Source organism: Plectropomus leopardus, chromosome 3 (genome assembly GCF_026936395.1).
Source record: "Plectropomus leopardus strain MGB_pleo_1.0 chromosome 3, ASM2693639v1, whole genome shotgun sequence".
Classification (NCBI taxonomy): domain Eukaryota; kingdom Metazoa; phylum Chordata; class Actinopteri; order Perciformes; family Serranidae; genus Plectropomus; species Plectropomus leopardus.
The window spans coordinates 35,202,896-35,220,993 of NC_142178.1; the positions used below are offsets into that span (position 1 = coordinate 35,202,896).

Genomic DNA, 18,098 nt, shown 5'->3' on the forward strand with positions numbered 1-18,098 from the left:
TATGCAGGTAGAGATAGATAGTTTATTAGATATATAGAGATAACTGCGCCACTAAATCAACATGGACTAAATTTTAAACCATCAATTTATTTTTTGTCCACTTGGGGCAGTACAGCGAGTCATATATACAACAGTGACATTATTGCAGTATAGAAAAATAAAGTTGTTATAGCCATTTGTTAGAAAAGAAGTTTCCTGTTTACACTTCCAGCAGGCGCAGAGCGAAATTTGGCTCTGTTTTGGTCTCAACCAACTTTTGAGGATCCCATGCACAAAAGGCAGTCATGAACTCTGTCTTTTCTCATTTGGAACTGGTAATGTAATGTATAGTGCTTTTATCTGAGCCTTGCTTAGGTTGATAAAAAAATTGTAGATAAAGGAGCTGAACTAAAATAGTAAATTTGGGTGCTGAAAACACTAATGAGCTAAATGACTGAAACACTACATAGAGCTGAGAGGAACTGTAGAGTTCATTTATATCTGTGGGTTTTTTTGCAACCATCAACTTTTAACATTACACATCATCATTTGTGAAGATGAAAAAATCGACTTTTTATCTCGCTTATCCTGTCGTTTCTCATGGCAAAAGAAAGCATTCTTTCTTTCACTCACTCACACTGATTGTCCGTTGAGGATTATCACACAGAGCCACTAGCTTTGAAACAACCACATGAAAACTGCAACGGTCTATCAGCCCTCTGCAGCCCTGCATCTCTGTTTAACTTTCACTTTTCTTATCTCCTCCTCCTCCTCTTCCTCCTCTTCTTCCTCCTCTTCTTCACCTCCCTCCCACTGCTTTAACCGCCGCTCCTCATTCTTTTTTTGGTCTCGCTGTACCTCTACCGATTCTCCAACTCTCTTTTAGTTTCAGTGTCTCTAGCGATTCCTCTCCCACTGTGTAATTCTCTCCTCGATATCTTAGTCCAATAAAATCGATTTCTTCGCTGTCTTTCTTTCTTTCTTTCTTTCTTTCTTTCTGTCATAACACAAACTTGTATGTGTATGTGAGTGAATATGGCAAGAGAGTACAATTACTACTATGGTGAAGAGATTGTGGCAGCTTTTGTGTGTGTATTGTTGTGCATTTACGAAATAACACTTTCAGTGTGTATGTGTGTGTGTGTGTGTGCGTGTGTGTGTGTGTGTGTGTGTGTGTGTGTGTGTGTGTTTGTAATAGGCTACTTTAATATCTGTCTGTTCGAAGAGTCTCTCTCCAAAAGGACAGGAACAGGTTTAAAGCATCGGTAATGACTCTACTGAGTTCTACTTTAAATGCAAATTCAACTTTTGGCAGGCTTTTATTCCAGACGCACTGATGCTAACCAGGACGGTTGAGCATCCAACACCCCCCCAGTTACACACACACACACACACACACACACACACACACACACACACACACTCCTCGGCTGTACCACTTCTGCAAACTCTTCATACCTGCTTTTTACTTCATCTGCATGGACATGCACACACTCGCACACACTTTCACACACTTACACAAGTACACAAAGCTGTTACAAACAAGTCCAGTATAATTTTGTACGCATAAGTGCTACATACTCCATATTTGAACGTAGAGCTGAAATTGTTAGTCAGTTAATCTATTAGTCAAGAGTGACTGACAATCGAGCAAACAATGCTGAAGTGGTTACAGCTTCTCAAATGTTTTTTTTCTGATTTTTTTTCATTTTAAATTTAACATATTTGGGTCTTGTTCTGTTGGTTGAGCAAAACAAGACATTTTAGGATGTCACAAGGGTAATTGTGATGGGCATTTTTCAGACGTTCATAAAATAATCTTCATATCTATTGATGAAATAATCATCAGTTACAGCCCTTACACATACACACATACACACACACTTTAAAACACTTACAATGATTCATAAATACAGTGAAATACTTGCAATATTGCTTGCAAACAGTATCTGCTCCACACAAACACCCAGAAAGAACAAATGCATAACTGAGCACATGAAATGATCCCTCTCTAGCATCTCTTCTTTCTCATTTTCTTGCTTTCCTTCCCTCTCTCTCCCCCTCACACATGCACACACACATCTCACAGGATCATTTCTCTCTTCCTCACAAATCTTTACTTCTTCAAGTGGAAAAATTCATCCTTATCCTCTCTCGCATCCCTTCACTCTCTCATTAACACACACATGCAAAGACACGGGTCTTCTCACGCTCCAAACTTCACTCCTTTTGTGCATCAATTCTCTAATTTGCTCGCAAATCTTAACTCTGTCAAACTGAAAAAATATTACATAATTTCTTTCTCTTTCTGTCTGCCTTTCTCTCTTTCTCTAAGTTATACACTCACATTACTCTCCATCAACAAAAAGTGTGTTTTACCTGTCCGCTCTCACAGTGTCTTCTCCCTTTGAGTTGAATGTGTCCGTCTCCCTCTTCTCTCGTTCCTCTCTCCTCTCACTGACTTGTGTGTGTGTGTGGCTTCTTCTCTGTGTGCGTTTGTGTGTGTGTATGCGTGTGCGTCCCAGGTGATGTTTGACTTTCGCGGCAACGGCAAGGCGGAGTTGAACCTGAAGAAGGGAGAGGTGATCTTCCTGCTGCAACGAGTTAACGCAGACTGGCTGGAGGTAAGAACGGAGAGAGAAAGAGAGAGCGAGTGTGGGAGAGTGTGGGAGAGAGAGGGAGGGGGGGAGAGAAAGAGAGAGTGAAGGGACGGAGAGAGAAAGGTAGAGATGGAGAGAAAGAGTGGGAGAGTGCAGGGCAGTGAAAGATGGATGAGAGGGATGGGAAAGATAGATAAGAGGAGGTGGAGGGGGAGAGGAGACATGAGCCAAGAAGAGAGAAAAAATGGAAAGAGAGAAGGAGGCATCTTTATTGGGACAGTGGAGGAGAGAAATAAGGAGAAAGAACAAAATAGGAGAGTGATGAGAAAGAGACTGATAGCAATGGATGGATAAAATGATAGAAAAGAAAAGACGGAGAAAACAGGGAAAAGGGGGAGAGAGGGATGAGAGATGAAGACTGAAACGAGAAAGATGAAAAGTGAGAGGATAAAGTAATAGAGACTGAATAAAAACAGAAATGAAAATCATGAGAATAGAGGGGGGATTTTGTTGCTACCTGAATTGACGACCTCTTTTTTCCATCCCTTCCAAAAGATTGCCAAAAGTATATGGACAAAGATAGCTCATGGCCATGTGGCCACGTGCATGAACACGTCCAACGCCTACTGTAGTATAAAAAGAAAGGTTATGGGGTTATAATGATTCTCCCAGTGTGGTGTGGAAGAACTTCACTTATCTGCACAGAGTTCTGACCTCCACCCAATCCAGCACCTATGGGATGCACTAGAATAGACATTCTCAAAGTCCAGATTGGCAAGTCTATCTGGACTTAGCCCACACCTTCATATAAAGAATGTAGTAATACAATGTAATGAAGGGTGTATTTCCTACTTCCTACTGATTTTTTTTATACTTTTTTTATAGTTTTGTAGAATAAAGTCTATTTGGAGTTTATTACAGTGAACCTGGCCCAAGATTAAGCACTAAACATAATCGTTTCCCAGTTTGACATCGTTGTCATGGCAACATTGACAGCCAGCGAGCCCATGATGTTTAGGTCATGACCCGTCAGAGTTTAAGGGTTGTCTAATAGGGGTCCATTCAAAATTAGCAAGTTAGTTAACAGCTAACGGGCTTTCATGATCTGTGCACGAGAAAGCGAGACTTCTGTCACCACACATTATGTCGCCAATATCGTTAGGATGTCCAAATGTGCAAAGAAAAGAACATTTGATCAAGAAAATCAAATTTTCAAATACAGGTCCCAAGCAACCATTTGCAGGCAAACATTGCCTTTTCACCTGCACTAGCTTTGAATGTAATTTGAATCTTTCTGACAAGTGAAAGTATGTTGATTTTCTAAACTAAAGAAAATTTTGTAGATTTTCTTTAGTTTAAGCAACTGATTGCAGTCAAACAGTGACTTGTTTTCCACAAGGCTTGAATGTATTTTGTCTCAGACTGCCTTAAACTTGAATGTAGGTTGCTTGTAAGTTATAAGCAAGTCTAATAAAAGTCATTGCTTTTCACCAATTATTCTGCACCTTTGGTCTTGAATAGAAATCAGGTTCGGACCTTTGAATATTAGGTTTGAGAAACCCTGGTAACATCACTTGTGAGTAAGGCCTCATGAGTCAACATTAGAGCATGACCTCACTAATGCTCCTGTGGCTTTATGTAACAAATCCCTGCAGCCAGGACCCCAAATCTTGCAAAAATGGTTCCTAGAAAATGGAGGGCTGAGCAGTAGATGAATGCCAGTGGTTTTGGGATAACATTTTTTAAAAACTTGATGATATATCCACTTTTTTTTGTGCTGGTGCAAATGTTGTGTTATGTTTCTATTTTGCTTTATTTAATGATATTATTTTTGTTTTTTATGCCTCTGGTAATAGCTATGGCCAGAGGCATTATGTTTTCGAGTTGTCTATCCATCCATCTGCACGTCTCATTCTCTTGAAAGCCTGAGGTAATGTTTTCAAATTTGGCACAAACAAGGCTCAGTGATAAACTGACTAGAATTTGGTGGTCAAGGGTCAATGCCACTGTTACCTTGCATCGCTCTCTGTCCTGTGAACATGATATGCCAAGTACACCTGATTGGAATTTTTCCAGATTTGGCACAAACGTCCATTTTGAATTTAAAAATTAACAAATTAGTAGTTGGTGCTTAAAGTTCAAGGTCACTGTGACCTTGTGTTCGTCTCATTCTCAGAAACGCAGTGTCTCAAGAACACCTTAAAGGGAATTTCTTTCAATTTGGCACAAACACTTGGACTCAAAGATTTACTGATGAGAATTTGGTGGTCAGAGGTCAAGGTCACTGTAACCTCACAAACATGTTTTTGGCCATAACTCAAGAATTCATTTGCTAGCTTTGATAAATATTTCATATAAATGTCTGATAGAAAAAAAACTGTCATAACTGGGAACAGAAAAGGAGATGTGCTTTGATTTGATTTGTTTTTTCTTCATTTCAAACATGTAAAAAGGAAATAAAGAAAATATTGCACAAAAACAGATGGACAAAAAACACAGTAAAGATTGTAAACTGTAATTGCAGCTCTACTAGTGTGTGGAGGCTAGTGTTTTGCTTTCTTGCCAAATGATGTAAGGGAATACAAAAAAACAGTCCCTTCACAAGTTGCATTAATCAAGAAGTTAATTACAGAACATAATAAAACTTAAAAAAGGAAAGATTAAAAATAGTGTCATCCCGACATGGCAGTAGCTGAGTACAGTGACCACAATGTACCTCCACAGATGTGACTGGAGGTGCCCTGCTCCAGTTTCCTTTAGAAGAACAATTACTTAATGAACAAAATGTCCTCATTACACACTGCGAGTGTCACGTGTAAGTTGCCACCATCCAAAAATGGGATGTGGGACATTTTAATTAGCTGCTCAACAAAGAAATGCTATGCAGGAGCACTGGTGCCGGCAAATAGTTAAAGAAAGGTCAGTAAACGTGCTTGATAAAAAAATGTGTAAGGTGTTGAGATACAGTGCGAGAGAGAAGCAGAGAGTGGGTGAGTGGGAGAGAGGGAGGAGGTGGAAGCTGATACGGTGGGAGAGAGAGAGAGAGAGTGAGAATCAACATGGAGGAGGAGGACGATGCACTTATCTTGCCTCTGGCTTTCTAGAGAGATCCAAAAACTGAAACCGAAAACACTGATAATCTATTAATCCTCTTACAACACTGCAAAACACTATCTTCTTGTTCTTTTTTGGCAACTTTGCATCCATGCTAGTAGTAAGTGTTTTTGTTTTTTGAGGGTGGGTGAGGTTAATGCAACACTTAGAACTTGTGAAAAGTTGACTGAGTGCCTTTGATTTAGTCAGTGGACAGAGCGGCTGTGGGTGGAAAACGTGACAAATCCAACTGGCAGACTGGTGCATCAAGGTGAATGTTTTAAACACACCAGTAGAGATAAACCTGAACACTTTAAGGGTGCCTGGAGAAAATGAGAAATACTTTCTATTTGATCAGCATCCTCAAGTCAGGAGCGGGACAAAGGGGTGGCTATAGGGTTGTCCGTCTGTATGTCCATCTGTCTCTCTGCCTGTCTGTTATCCGGCCCATTCACATGAACACAATATCTCATGAACACCTTGAAGGAATTTCTTTAAATTTGGCACAAACAACCAATTGGACTAATGAATGAACTGCTACGATTTTGGCGGTCAAAGTTCGAAGGTCACTGTGACCTTGTTTGTCTCATTCTCGTAAATGCAATGTCTCAAGAACTGCTTGAGGCAATTTATTTTAAATTTGGCACAAACGCCCACTTACATTCATGGATGACGAGTTTTGGCAGTCAAAGTTTCAGGTCACTAAGGTGACGAGAATGAGGCAGACAAGCTCAGCCTGTCTGCCTCATCCCGTATATGTGATCCCAAGAACGCCTTAAGGGAATTTCGTCAAATTTGGCACAAACGTCCACTTGTAATCAATGATACTGATTAGATTTTGGTGGTCAAAGGTCCAGGTCACAACCTCTTCTGTCTCATTCAATATCTTAGGAACCACTTATTGATTTTATTTATTTATTTATTTTCAAATTTGGTACAAACCTTCATTCAAGTTACATCTCATTACAAATAGGAAAATCTTGTTATTTAAGCACTTAGTTATATCACATTTTACTGTTGCCTAATAACATGGATCTTTTTTTACATAACTGTTGCCTTGTGCTGCTGTGTGTTTGTGTTTAAGCAGATACACACACTCATACACCAGAAGTGCAGTAAAAAAGGCTGTGTCGTTGTGTTGAGTTCTTGTAACACAGCGGCATATTATGAGCAGGCTAATTATTCTGGGAAACCTCTCTCTAGATGCACGTCCCTCCTGCTTTATTTTGTTTATCTCCTTTAAATGATCAACTCATCTCATCATCAGATCCATATCACTCCATCCTCTGAGTCTTTACTCATTAGCTGTTCCTCATCACCTCTTTATCCTCTCTCCTGTCTTCATTTTCTGTCCTCCTGTCCTCTCCTCAGGGCACGGTGAACAATCAAACAGGTATTTTCCCACAATCCTTTGTGAAGATCATCAAGCCCCTCCCAGAGAGTGACTCAGAAGGTGAAGGTAGAGGACCCACCTACAGCTGTCTGCGCTGCTTCCTGCTCACCCCCTCTGGAGTCCAAACCAGGTCTGTTTAGAAGAGTGACCAAGAGAAGAACATGTTCTAATGTGAACCCTTTGTAATCACCAACATTTTTATTAATATCTGTAACTTAATTACATATTTATATCAGTAACCAGAACTGATTGCAACTACTGTATTTTATGATTGAATCTAACTCTAAAAACTAGTTACAGATGCTTATATCTTTTGATAAGTTGAGTCTAACAGCACAAAGAAGGATATTATGCTTAAGTTTTGGGTAACCATATTTACAGTGACCCACCGTTTGAACTTTCTATTGTGCAGATGTTTTTAAGTAATGGTATAGATTGTAGGGAGAATTGCGTTAACTCCAGACCTCAGGCTTAATATGATCTATCTTTATCTAAACTAGTGCTCAACGGTCTCTAAAAGGTCAGAGTGGGACTGGCAGCAATTAGTTTGAATGTTTTTTTGTTTTCCCTCAGAAATATTATTTCACATCAGGAGGTATTAATATCCTTCATTGCTGATGCTTATAAAGAACAAGTGCATCTGAGCTGTGCTTTTGAATTTATTGTTTCATATCTGGTAATTGTACCTTAAGGAGTAAATGTTTCAAGCATCCAAACAGCAGCCGGTCTAAAAATTTCAGAAGTCTGCTTGAAGGAGATGATTGTGTGTTTCTTCTCACAGAGACGTGTGTGTGCAAGAGGACCTCACAATCGAACCAACGTACAAGGACCTACTGTCTCGTATGAGGTAGGTGTATACCTAATTTAAGACCTTTCTGTAACTTTTTTTAAGCTCCCACATGGGTGATAGACATGGCTGGAGGCATCATGTTTTCGGTTTGTTCATCCATCCTATTCCTGTGACTGTGATACCTTAAAAATGCCTTCAAAGAATGTCTTCACATTTGACAAAAAATGTCCACTTGGACTCACAAATGAAATGATTCGATTTTGGTGGTCAAAGTTCAAGGTCACTGTGACTCATTCTTGTGCAGACAGTATCTCAAAAACCACATTTTTTTCAAATTTGGCACAAATGTCCATTCTAGTTACACAGCATAATGTATAGAAAAATGTGTGTTATTTAAGCCCCAAAATAAAATATATTTTACTGTTGCCTAGTCACATTTGTTACATAACACTGTTGCTATATCTATCTTATTATTATGAATATGATTTCTAAAGAGGGCCATGAGGGAATTTCATCAAATTTTGCACAAATGTCCACTTGGACTGAACAATGAACTTAGATTTGATGGTCAACAGTAAAGTCACTGTAACCTCAAAAAAACATTTTTTTGGCCTTGAATTAAAAAATAATGGTAAAATTTCACACAAAAATCCAACAGGATAAAATGATAAAGTTCAGACACGTTTAACAAAAGTCAACTTCATAATGTTATGCAAAAGCACTTTTCTGTTCATTATCCAGCACCACAAGTCAGGCATCAGGTCAGATATTGAACTGGTGACACTAATCTTGGGTTGCAGATGTGTATGAAACATCAGTGTTTTAGAATCTGTAGCTTCTTTGCAGAAACATCCATATTTGAAGCACCGTCATTGTCAACTTTCATGGCTACACATGAGTCTGGACAGACATGAATGCAAGCTGGCTTGCGGAGACATACAACTGCAAGGTGGTAATTTGAGTTGTACCTCTGGAGCCATTTTTAGGGAGAGACAAAGGACCTGATTGACATTTAAAAGTGTGTGTTAAAGTCATGTTTTTATTTTATTTACAGTCATGTGGGAAATAGCGACTGAGACAAATGTGAGGATCAGTTTTGTGGGTGTTGAGAGCTGACTGTTGTTGTTGCTGTGGAGGGGGAAATGATTGTACACAACCTCACACCTGTGAGTTAATTATAGCAACTTCCAAAAAATGTGATAATGGAGCATAAAACTGACATATTTGATGAAAGGCTGAAGTGGAGGCACTGAAGCATTTGGCATTACACCTTTTTTTGCATGCAAATCTTCATTTTTTCATCATAATCACATTAAGCATTATGTGTAAGGTAATCACTGACTTGTGATCTGCTTTGTTCAGCCCTTTTTATTGAAGACTTTAAAGATGGTGCTTTAAATCACAAAATATAGTGTTTTCCTCTTAAATTGTCGCACAGCAGAGCAGATTTCCATATTGAGTGTTCCTCCTGGAGATGAACTGATGAACCTACGCGATCGCTGACCTTTGTGATCATACTTTCACCATTTCACTCCCTCAGTGTTAATTCCAGAACAAACAAGGTTTAGTGAAAGTCCATTAATTCACCGACCTGCCCTGAGGTGCAGCATATTTAACTGTTCTGCACCGCAAACCTGCAAATTGCCAGTTGCACATCATCGCCACCCGTCAAATTAGTTCCTGTGGGACTGCTGAATGCCCCCCCCCACCCCACAGCACCGCCATCACCGGATGCACATGCTCATTACACTATCATATCTGTTCTTCTGTCTTTTTCTCTTTCATTCTCCCTCTCCCTCTATCTCTCATTATCTCTCATTATCTGGTAATTTAGATAGGTGAGCGCCACAATGATTAGCCCTCCCCATTCATAATCAGTTCATTTCTTCCGCTTATCTTCTCATTATTGTTTTTCTGTGTTCAGGCCTATTGTGCCCTGGAGAAGGATGGATGAGACCCTGGTCTTGAGTTTTAATATGGCTTTGCACTGATAAAGGGAGGAGGAAAGGGAAGAGAATGAGAGCGAGAGGTTGTTGGTGGAGACAGTGAACAGGAAAAGAGAAGATAGAGAAATTTGTCTTGTCAAACAAGAAGAGAAAGAATCAAAGAAATATTAAGGAAGAACTGTTGCAACTGAGAAATATTGCTGAACTACTGAATAATGTAATAAATGAAAATTTAATAAGTCACCTTAGGTCTAAAATGGAATAAAACCAGAGAATTTAAGAAGCTGTCACATCACATTAACTTGTGATTATTGCTGATTTTGTTTGTTGTGTGATTTTAAGTTTGCAAGAATATCATCAACACACTTTAACACATCTTATCACACTCACATTATCAGTGTTACATCAGCTGATTCAAGCAGAGAGACTTTGGCAAAGCTGCTGGTGGTGATACTACCCACACCACTGACACTATTCTTATGTTTGAGTGTTTATAGTGTGTTATTGTATATATTGTAACAATATTACTACTAAGAGAGATTGAGCTTGTTATGTTAAATATCCACAGAACCAAATTAGAAATGCATGTCCTCTAAAGAGAATATGCTACTTGTCCTTTCATTGCTGGTGGCAGGAGGTGACTTTGGATATCTCTTTGTATGTCCTTCCTCAGACGTACTCCATCATGTTGCCCCTCCAGGAATCCTGTAGAAAACCTCTTAAAGTGTCTTTTTTTTTTTTTTTTAATGCCTTTGCAGCGATATTAGCCCTGGCCAGAGTAATATTTTTCATTGGTCAGTCTGTGCGTCCATTTGTCTGTGTGTCCATGCATCTGTCCATCTTTCCGTCCTTCTGTTCGTTTATGATCATAAACACAAAATCTTACCTTTAAGGAATTTCTTCAAATTTGGCACAAACATCCACTTGTCCTCAATGATGACCTGATAATATTTTGCTGGTCAAAAGTTACTGTGACCTTGCATCGGTCTCATATTCCTGACTGAAATATCTCATGAAAACTTTGAGAGACTTCACTCAGTTTTGGCAAAAACATCTAACTTTGAGTCAAGGATGAACTGAATAAAACTTGGCATTCAAAGGTCAAGGTCACTCTGACCCCTTTTGTCGCATTCTCATGCAAGAGATTTTTCAAGAACTCTTTGAGGGAGTTTTTTTCAAATTTGGCACAAATGTCTGCTTAAACCCAAGAATGAGTCATTGCAACCTCACAAAACATGCTTTTGGCCATAATTCAAGAATTCACATTCTAATTATGACAAAATTTCACAGAAATGTTCTGACAGGATAAAGTGATGAAGTGATGACATTTTATATCCAAAAGGTCAAAGGTCAACTTCACTGCAGCATCATAAATTTTTGCAAAACCATTATAGTGGGACAGGAAGGGAGACATTTGACACTAATCTTGGGTGTCCACCTTGAAACTGTGCTGATTGAAGAGATCTTCTGTGCTGATGCATTATAGATGTGTGTAAAGCATTCGTGTTTTCACAGACATAGAGATGTAAACTGTAAGTGCAACGTGACTGGTTGGCAGAGGCATGCAACCATGAGTCAGTTAATCTGTTTTTTATTTTTCTAATTTTTATGTAATGTTTCTCTCTTATGAATTCCTGGAGTCAAACATTAATGTCTGTTCATGCAAAAATGTGAATATACAGTAGGTGGTAACTTCCTATCTGTACTTACTACCCATTTTCTTTGGTCCAGCACATGTTTTCTTGGTGATAATTCCCATAGCAAAATTTTAATTAAATTATAATATATCAACAAAAGCCATGTGGGGGCAGTCATTTACTTTACTGGAAGAATGGTGCAGAGTTTTCTTGTTATGCCTTTATATAAACAAAACAACTTTATTGCTTTTAACATTAAAGTAAACAACCGCTTACTATGAGAGAAGCCTGTAAAAAGCATATTTATTCTCAAAATCTGAATAAGAACCCTCACATAATAATGATAAAATAAGAATAATAAAATACAAATTCTTATAAATAAGAAAAGAAAAGAAAGACAATAATACACCACTCCGCCTCTCTGTATAGCCTTGGTCAACTGATTTAGTTTCTTTATCACATATACTGAACGTTAAAAGTTAGTATATAAAGTTATTTTGATGCAATCACCTCCTTTTATTTCCTTTTCGAAGATATTGTCAGAATTCTTTAGTCTTGGTAGGACGATTTTGGTTTAAACTTATTCTGACCGCTGCGATGTATCAAAGTGAAAAGAGTAAAAAGGAAACATGTCTTGAGTTTAAAATATCTGAAAACATCCTAAGTCTGAACTCAGTCTCTCCCTGTCCTTGTCTCTCATCAGGAGCGTCTTCAAAGTAGACGACATCGCTGTGAACTACCGTGACCCCGAGGGCGACCTCATCCGCATCCTTGATGATGAAGACGTCCAGCTGATGATCAAAGAGAGCAGAGGTCAGCAGGGGAAAGTCAAGAGACCTGTCAATCAGTTTCCATGGGAACTGCACGTGACCTTGGCCTCTGACCTTTCTGTTTACAACACTGAGGCCTGAGAGGGTGGAGGTCATGGGAAGATATTTAGTAATCTTACATAAAATCAATGAACTTGACCAAGTGAATATTTTGCTGGTATCGCTTGTGTATGATTCTCTTGTCCATTTAGTTACAGCCTCATTTATGGTACAAATATCACTGCTTTTTTAGTTCATGGCCGATACATTTCACTTAGTAATAAACTAATTTAATCACAGTTTTACATTTTGCTTATTTTTTTTTCTTGTTAGAAATTTCCATCAGTTGCTTTACACAGGAGAAGCAGAGCCGTGCACAGCTTGGTATACATTATTTATATTTACATGCACACTTATACCCCTTTATTTACCAAAAGGAGCATGTGTAGTCAGGTTTTTTAAACATGGGGAAAAACATAAAAGTAGGCTATGGACTCCTTTCCCTTTACCAGTAGACTAGAGCTTTGTACACGGCTCTGCAATAGACGAACATGCCTCCCTGTTTTTTTTTTTTCTTTTTGTTTTTTTTAATGTTGTGTATCTTTTCCCATAAAATAAAAAAAAAGATGTTTTTTGCAGTGGGAACGTGACCTAATATAACCCGACTCCTCTGAAAATGACAATATTTGAAATTTGATACTGGTCAGGCCAATTTATGAAAGGAGCATTTTCCAATTAAGATAAATGGTATATGCTTATATCATTTAAGTTCTGGGAGAATTCTTTAGATATGTACACAGCTCATTCCAAATATGCATCTCACTTGGGTTTTTACCACATGCACACAGCCTCTTGCCTGTTTATGGTGAGTTTTGTGAGTTGTACACAAACAAACAGTTAACAAGGCTGTTGTAGAGATGCACATCCAAAAGAATTGCCCACATTTCGGATCAGGAGGGAAGAGACACCTACTTTTAAACATTACGAAAGACTTGGAAATCAAAAGGATTTTAGGATATGTGCAAATATCACAACGCCGACCTTTTCAAGATGATTGAAGGAATGTGTTAATGCTGGAAGAGTCAAACAAGTCCTCCAATGGTGGAAAATTTTGAATAAAATCCTTTTTTGATGCAAAAAGGGAAGACATGTTAGGCATGTTATTTGGAGTATGGTTAGCTGCATGTAAACAAGACTATTAGTGGAATATTCATTGTCATTAGCTGCGTAAACAGTTTAGTGTGAATGCTTGTCTTTTTCGGAATAAGGGCAAAAAACTGGAATGTTTTATGTATGTTATATTGCCACAGTCAGGACCAATAAAACATTATGCTACAGATCACCTCATACATTTGCAGATCTCAAGAGATGGCAGGCGTGGTGCAAAAGTCAACTCAGCAAAAAACTACGTAACCGAAGAACTGTCATTCAAGGTCTTGAAGGTAAATACCAACTTTTCAGCCTCTTCTCATTGGATTCTCAAATTATTCTCCACCTAATTTGAAGCATCCCAACAATATCTTCTCATTTTTTTGGTTAAAGCCAAATTCACATGTTTTAACAAGCTGTCAGCTGCTTCTCGCCAGATAATTCTGTACACCTTGTCAAGACACAGTGATCCAAATCTGGGTTTTCCAAAAGAAAATAACCACTGACAATTGATTAACACTCTCAACAAACTACAGATATTTGGTGTTAATTTGGTGCTACAAGGGAAAATCCTAACTTAAAATGGAATCCTTAATGAGATGAAAAAGTGTGTAAAGTTTTCATATGTGTAAATTTGCGTGTATCTGTGGCTCGGGCCCGCTCACACCAAGCATTCTCATTTCATCCATGTGCCTGCATTTCACTCACACTCGCCTCAGGAAATTCAGAAACGATATTGCCTTTGCTGGCAGGACAGTTTTTCCTCATCTTTAATGCAAAGTTATTCCCCTCATATTCTTTTTAACAACCTCTCCCAGGCACTGTGGAAGTTATGCATCTTTAAAAGTTGCTTATCACACCAGAGGCGACTGGTACTTGCCCATATTTTAGTGTAAACACCCTTATTCTGTTGAGGATTCAGGTGTGTATTTTGCTATTTTTCTGTAAGTAAGCATTATTGGAAAAGGTAAATATGTCTGCTGATTCTGTGAGCGACTGCAGTTGACAGCAAATTTACATATTTTTGGCTTTTTATACTGAGAACCTTTTGTTCAAGACATTTTATTGTTAGAGCAGTTATTTTGGAACAGCATTGTTAAAAAAACAAAACAAACAACAACAAAACATTTTACATTTTAAGAAATTAACACTGGAGTGACTAATAAGAGTAGAAAAACAAAACAGGAAGTAAAAAAGTAGAGAAAGCTTAAAATACAACACAAAACAAAACAGATAAAAATAAATTAACTAATAATTATAATAATAGTAACTGGTACAACTATGTAAGTTTATATGAAGAAATTTAACTGGTTATATAATTTTCATTTCATAAGATATAATTTACCAATAACTAATAAATTTAAGTCAGAGGATACATTTGGCCAGCGTAAGACATGACAGCAGGTACCATAAACACGTATGCATACATACAGGCACACATCAACATGTGTGTGCGTCCATGTGCATACACAAAGACACAAAGACATCTGTACATTTATCTCAGTTATCATATCTGATAAGAGTCATTGGAAATATTATATGCTATATATGTAATCCATTGTCTACGTATTTCTTTAAAGATATGGACCTGGTTTCTAATTCTCAGGCTTATTTTTTTCTTTGCATGTATCATTTAAAAGATCCTTCCACTGAAAGTTAATCAAGTTGTAATTTTTTAACCAGTTTCTTATAAGTTGTTAAATTATTGCTGCCCTTATAATTAGGAACAAATGTGCATCTCTCTTCTTGATCTCTTCTGGTACTTTCCTAAATAGTAATGATAAGCGCAGTTAATTCTCTATCCTAAAATACAGCCTGGATCCCTGGACAAATGTTGGTGTAAATGGTTTTTCAGGTGTAAATGGGTTTTTCTTGTTGATGACATGGATGCAAATTACAATAATTCACTCTTAGCTTTATTACAATTATGATTGTGGGTATTGGAAAAAGAAGTAAACTTTGAGGTCATCAACATGCACTGCATACACTGAGGTAAAGACACACAAGTGAACATACACTTTGATTTATTAGGGTGTAAATTGAAGTCCAGGGGAGAATTAAATGGATAAAGGGGACATGTCCTTGATTAACCAGTTTGTTTGTCTGTGATAACTTTATGTACACAATACTTGTCCAATTACATCTGTTGCCTTTTCTGAAGAGCGAGTGAGATTCCCCTATTTTCACTGATTGACAAACACACTGACTTTGGTTTAACCTTGGCAGTGCTGGAGTAAAATAAGTATTATACTTTGTGGTGCCACTCAAAAGGCAGCCATACCTCGTGACCACAATCACTTATTGCTGCATGTCTTAATGCTTTTGCAGCATGAGGCTCTGTGATCACTGCTTTGTTTTTGTTGTGCTAAAAGGAAAAGCGCATCACCGCCACCGTGGAGGTAACCTGCTGTCACATTTTCCACTTACACTTAGCAGATGCTTTCATCCATGGCAACTTAACACTGAGTGGGGATGTGAGGCTTCAGGTCCTGTTCAAGGACAAAGCTTACTGATGGGTAATGTGGCAGATTAGAGTTGTTGTCGGGTTTCTCTTGAGTCAGATTCAATCCATTTGTTTCAGTTCAGCTTTTAAGACTGACTTAGAACATATGTTCTTTATAAAACTGCCATCACTATAGCCGTTAATATAAGTTTTAAGTGGAGCTGTGATTGGTGATGCTCTTCATAAACTGCTACTGAGAAATATCCATTGATGTTGGCAGTACTAATAGTGTTACATCATTAGCAAATAATATTCTCAAAGTTGTTATTGTTACCTGGTCAGTTGACTGTGCTTTCACTGCGTAACAACAAAGAAAAGGTCAAACCTCACTATGTAATCTTCTTTTTGGTGTAATTTCCTGTTATGGGAATTGCTAAATAAAAAAAAAGGGAAATATAGATAATCCCCTGTGAAACCATGACTTTTTATAAACATCTGTTTTTGTATGCATTAAACAATGAGACAAAACATGTTTGTTAGTAAGATTTTGATGTACCTTTGGATAAAGCCAGGCTTGCTGTTTTCCCCTGTTTACAGTCTTTATGCTGAGTTTAGCTGAGCTGCTGCTGGTGTAGGTTTCATCCCAGCTGGTACTGGATGTCAAATACATTTTTTCAGCTTCTCCTTGGGAATCCCAAGGCATTCCCAGGTCAGATGAGGTATTTCCATTGTGTTCTGGGTTTACCCCTAGACCTCCTACCAGTTAGATATGCCCAGAAAAACCTCTAATGGGAAGTGCCCAGGTGGCGCCCTGACCAGTTGCCCAAATAGTACCAACTATCCCCTTTTCGGCTCTACTTCGAGCTCCATCCAGATCATCTGAGCTTCTCAATTAGGCTGAGCCCAACCAACATCCGGAGGAAACTCATTGCTACCACTTTTATCCACAATCTTGTTCTTTCCGTCACTACCTTATGTAGGGAGGTCGATGGATGTGTAAATCAAGAGCTTGGCCTTCCAGCTCAGCTCCTTCTTCACCACGATGGTCGAGCACAACGCCCACCTCACCTCTGACACCACACCAACCCGCCTGCCCATCTAAAGAATAAAACTTGAACACTGATAAACATCATTACTGAAGGTGACTAATCATCTGTTGGAAAATATTTTATTCATGCATGTCGGTATATTCGTCAATCTGACCCAGTCTGTCATTTGACATTTTGTCACTTTCACGCTCCGTGTCCCTCTCCGTCTGTCATCCTCCGCGTCTTTCTGTCTCATAACCTAATCAGTAAGAAAAGGCAGACTCCATCTCAGTAGCATGTTCTCCAGTCAACCTTTGCCCGCAATTTAATTATCAACATTCGTCTTTGCTGCCACGACGGCCTGTTGTACATCTAATTAAGCTCATAATGAATGTCATTTGGGCCAAAGTCAAGTCAGCCTGCGAACTAGCCATGTACCATGAACTGTCAATGAAACGTGGGGATCATGCTCAAGTAGGAGAAAGCTCAAAATGAAGGAATTAAATTAAATTCAATTTGTATTCTGAATTAGTGTATACTTTATGTTTGGCAGGGTTAAACATTATGTAAGATATCAGCAGAGAACTGTAAAGTACAAGGATGGATACTGGCTGTTCTGATATTATGACATATTTAGATCATGCATGTTGAACCCAAGAATCATGTCTGCTGATACGCAAGGGAGAAAACTCAGGAACATTTAGGAATCTAAAAGGGTATGGACTCTGTAAAAAGGACTGCAGAGGTTGCTAGGACATTGGCAAGAGGTGTGCCAAAAGTGAAGCAGATGGGATGTGAGCCGACGGAGTTGCCAGCAAGGAAGAAAGCAAAAGAATATGTGGGAAAGAGGTAGCTTGTAGAGTGGGACACTGGCACTGTTTTGCATAAACCCCAATAAGCCTGAAGGAAATAATGCTTCTTCTTGACCTTTATGGTGGTTGTTCACCTTCCCAAGTGACCGGTTATATAGACAAATGTAACAGACTCTGCCTAAATTTACCAACATGTGGTTGGTGGATGGTGTTTATTTCCCCACGCTGGTTCCTGTTTGCCTCTTAGCTCCCTCCATTTTGTTCCTGTCTCCTTTACCTCCCTGACCTTCCTTTCACCTTCCCCTCTTCTCCCTCACTCGTTTCTCCCATTTGGCATATCCAGAAATATAAATCATTGCTTGGTGGAATAACAGTTTCCACTTACAGTTTGTACCCACTCAGAATAGCAGAGCGGGTAG

The 18,098-nt window shown here is 38.6% G+C and overlaps 2 protein-coding genes across 3 annotated transcripts in view; one reads left to right on the forward strand and one right to left on the reverse strand.

The window, feature by feature from the left end:
• Window positions 1–2,509, reverse strand: part of pvalb7 (parvalbumin 7) — a 50,302-nt gene extending 47,793 nt beyond the window's left edge. For both annotated transcript variants that reach the window (XM_042484671.2, XM_042484669.2), the window contains exon 1: window positions 2,359–2,509. The gene's annotated coding sequence lies outside the window, so the exon portion shown is untranslated. The remainder of the gene's footprint in view (window positions 1–2,358) is intronic.
• The window catches only part of ncf4 (neutrophil cytosolic factor 4), a 40,861-nt gene extending 28,315 nt beyond the window's left edge, over window positions 1–12,546 (forward strand). The window contains exons 7-10 of the mRNA XM_042484668.2: window positions 2,505–2,603; window positions 7,044–7,195; window positions 7,847–7,912; window positions 12,142–12,546. Of these exons, the coding sequence (XP_042340602.1) occupies window positions 2,505–2,603; window positions 7,044–7,195; window positions 7,847–7,912; window positions 12,142–12,349 (525 nt within the window). The 3' untranslated portion in view covers window positions 12,350–12,546. The remainder of the gene's footprint in view (window positions 1–2,504; window positions 2,604–7,043; window positions 7,196–7,846; window positions 7,913–12,141) is intronic.
• The last annotated feature ends 5,552 nt before the right edge of the window (window positions 12,547–18,098 follow it).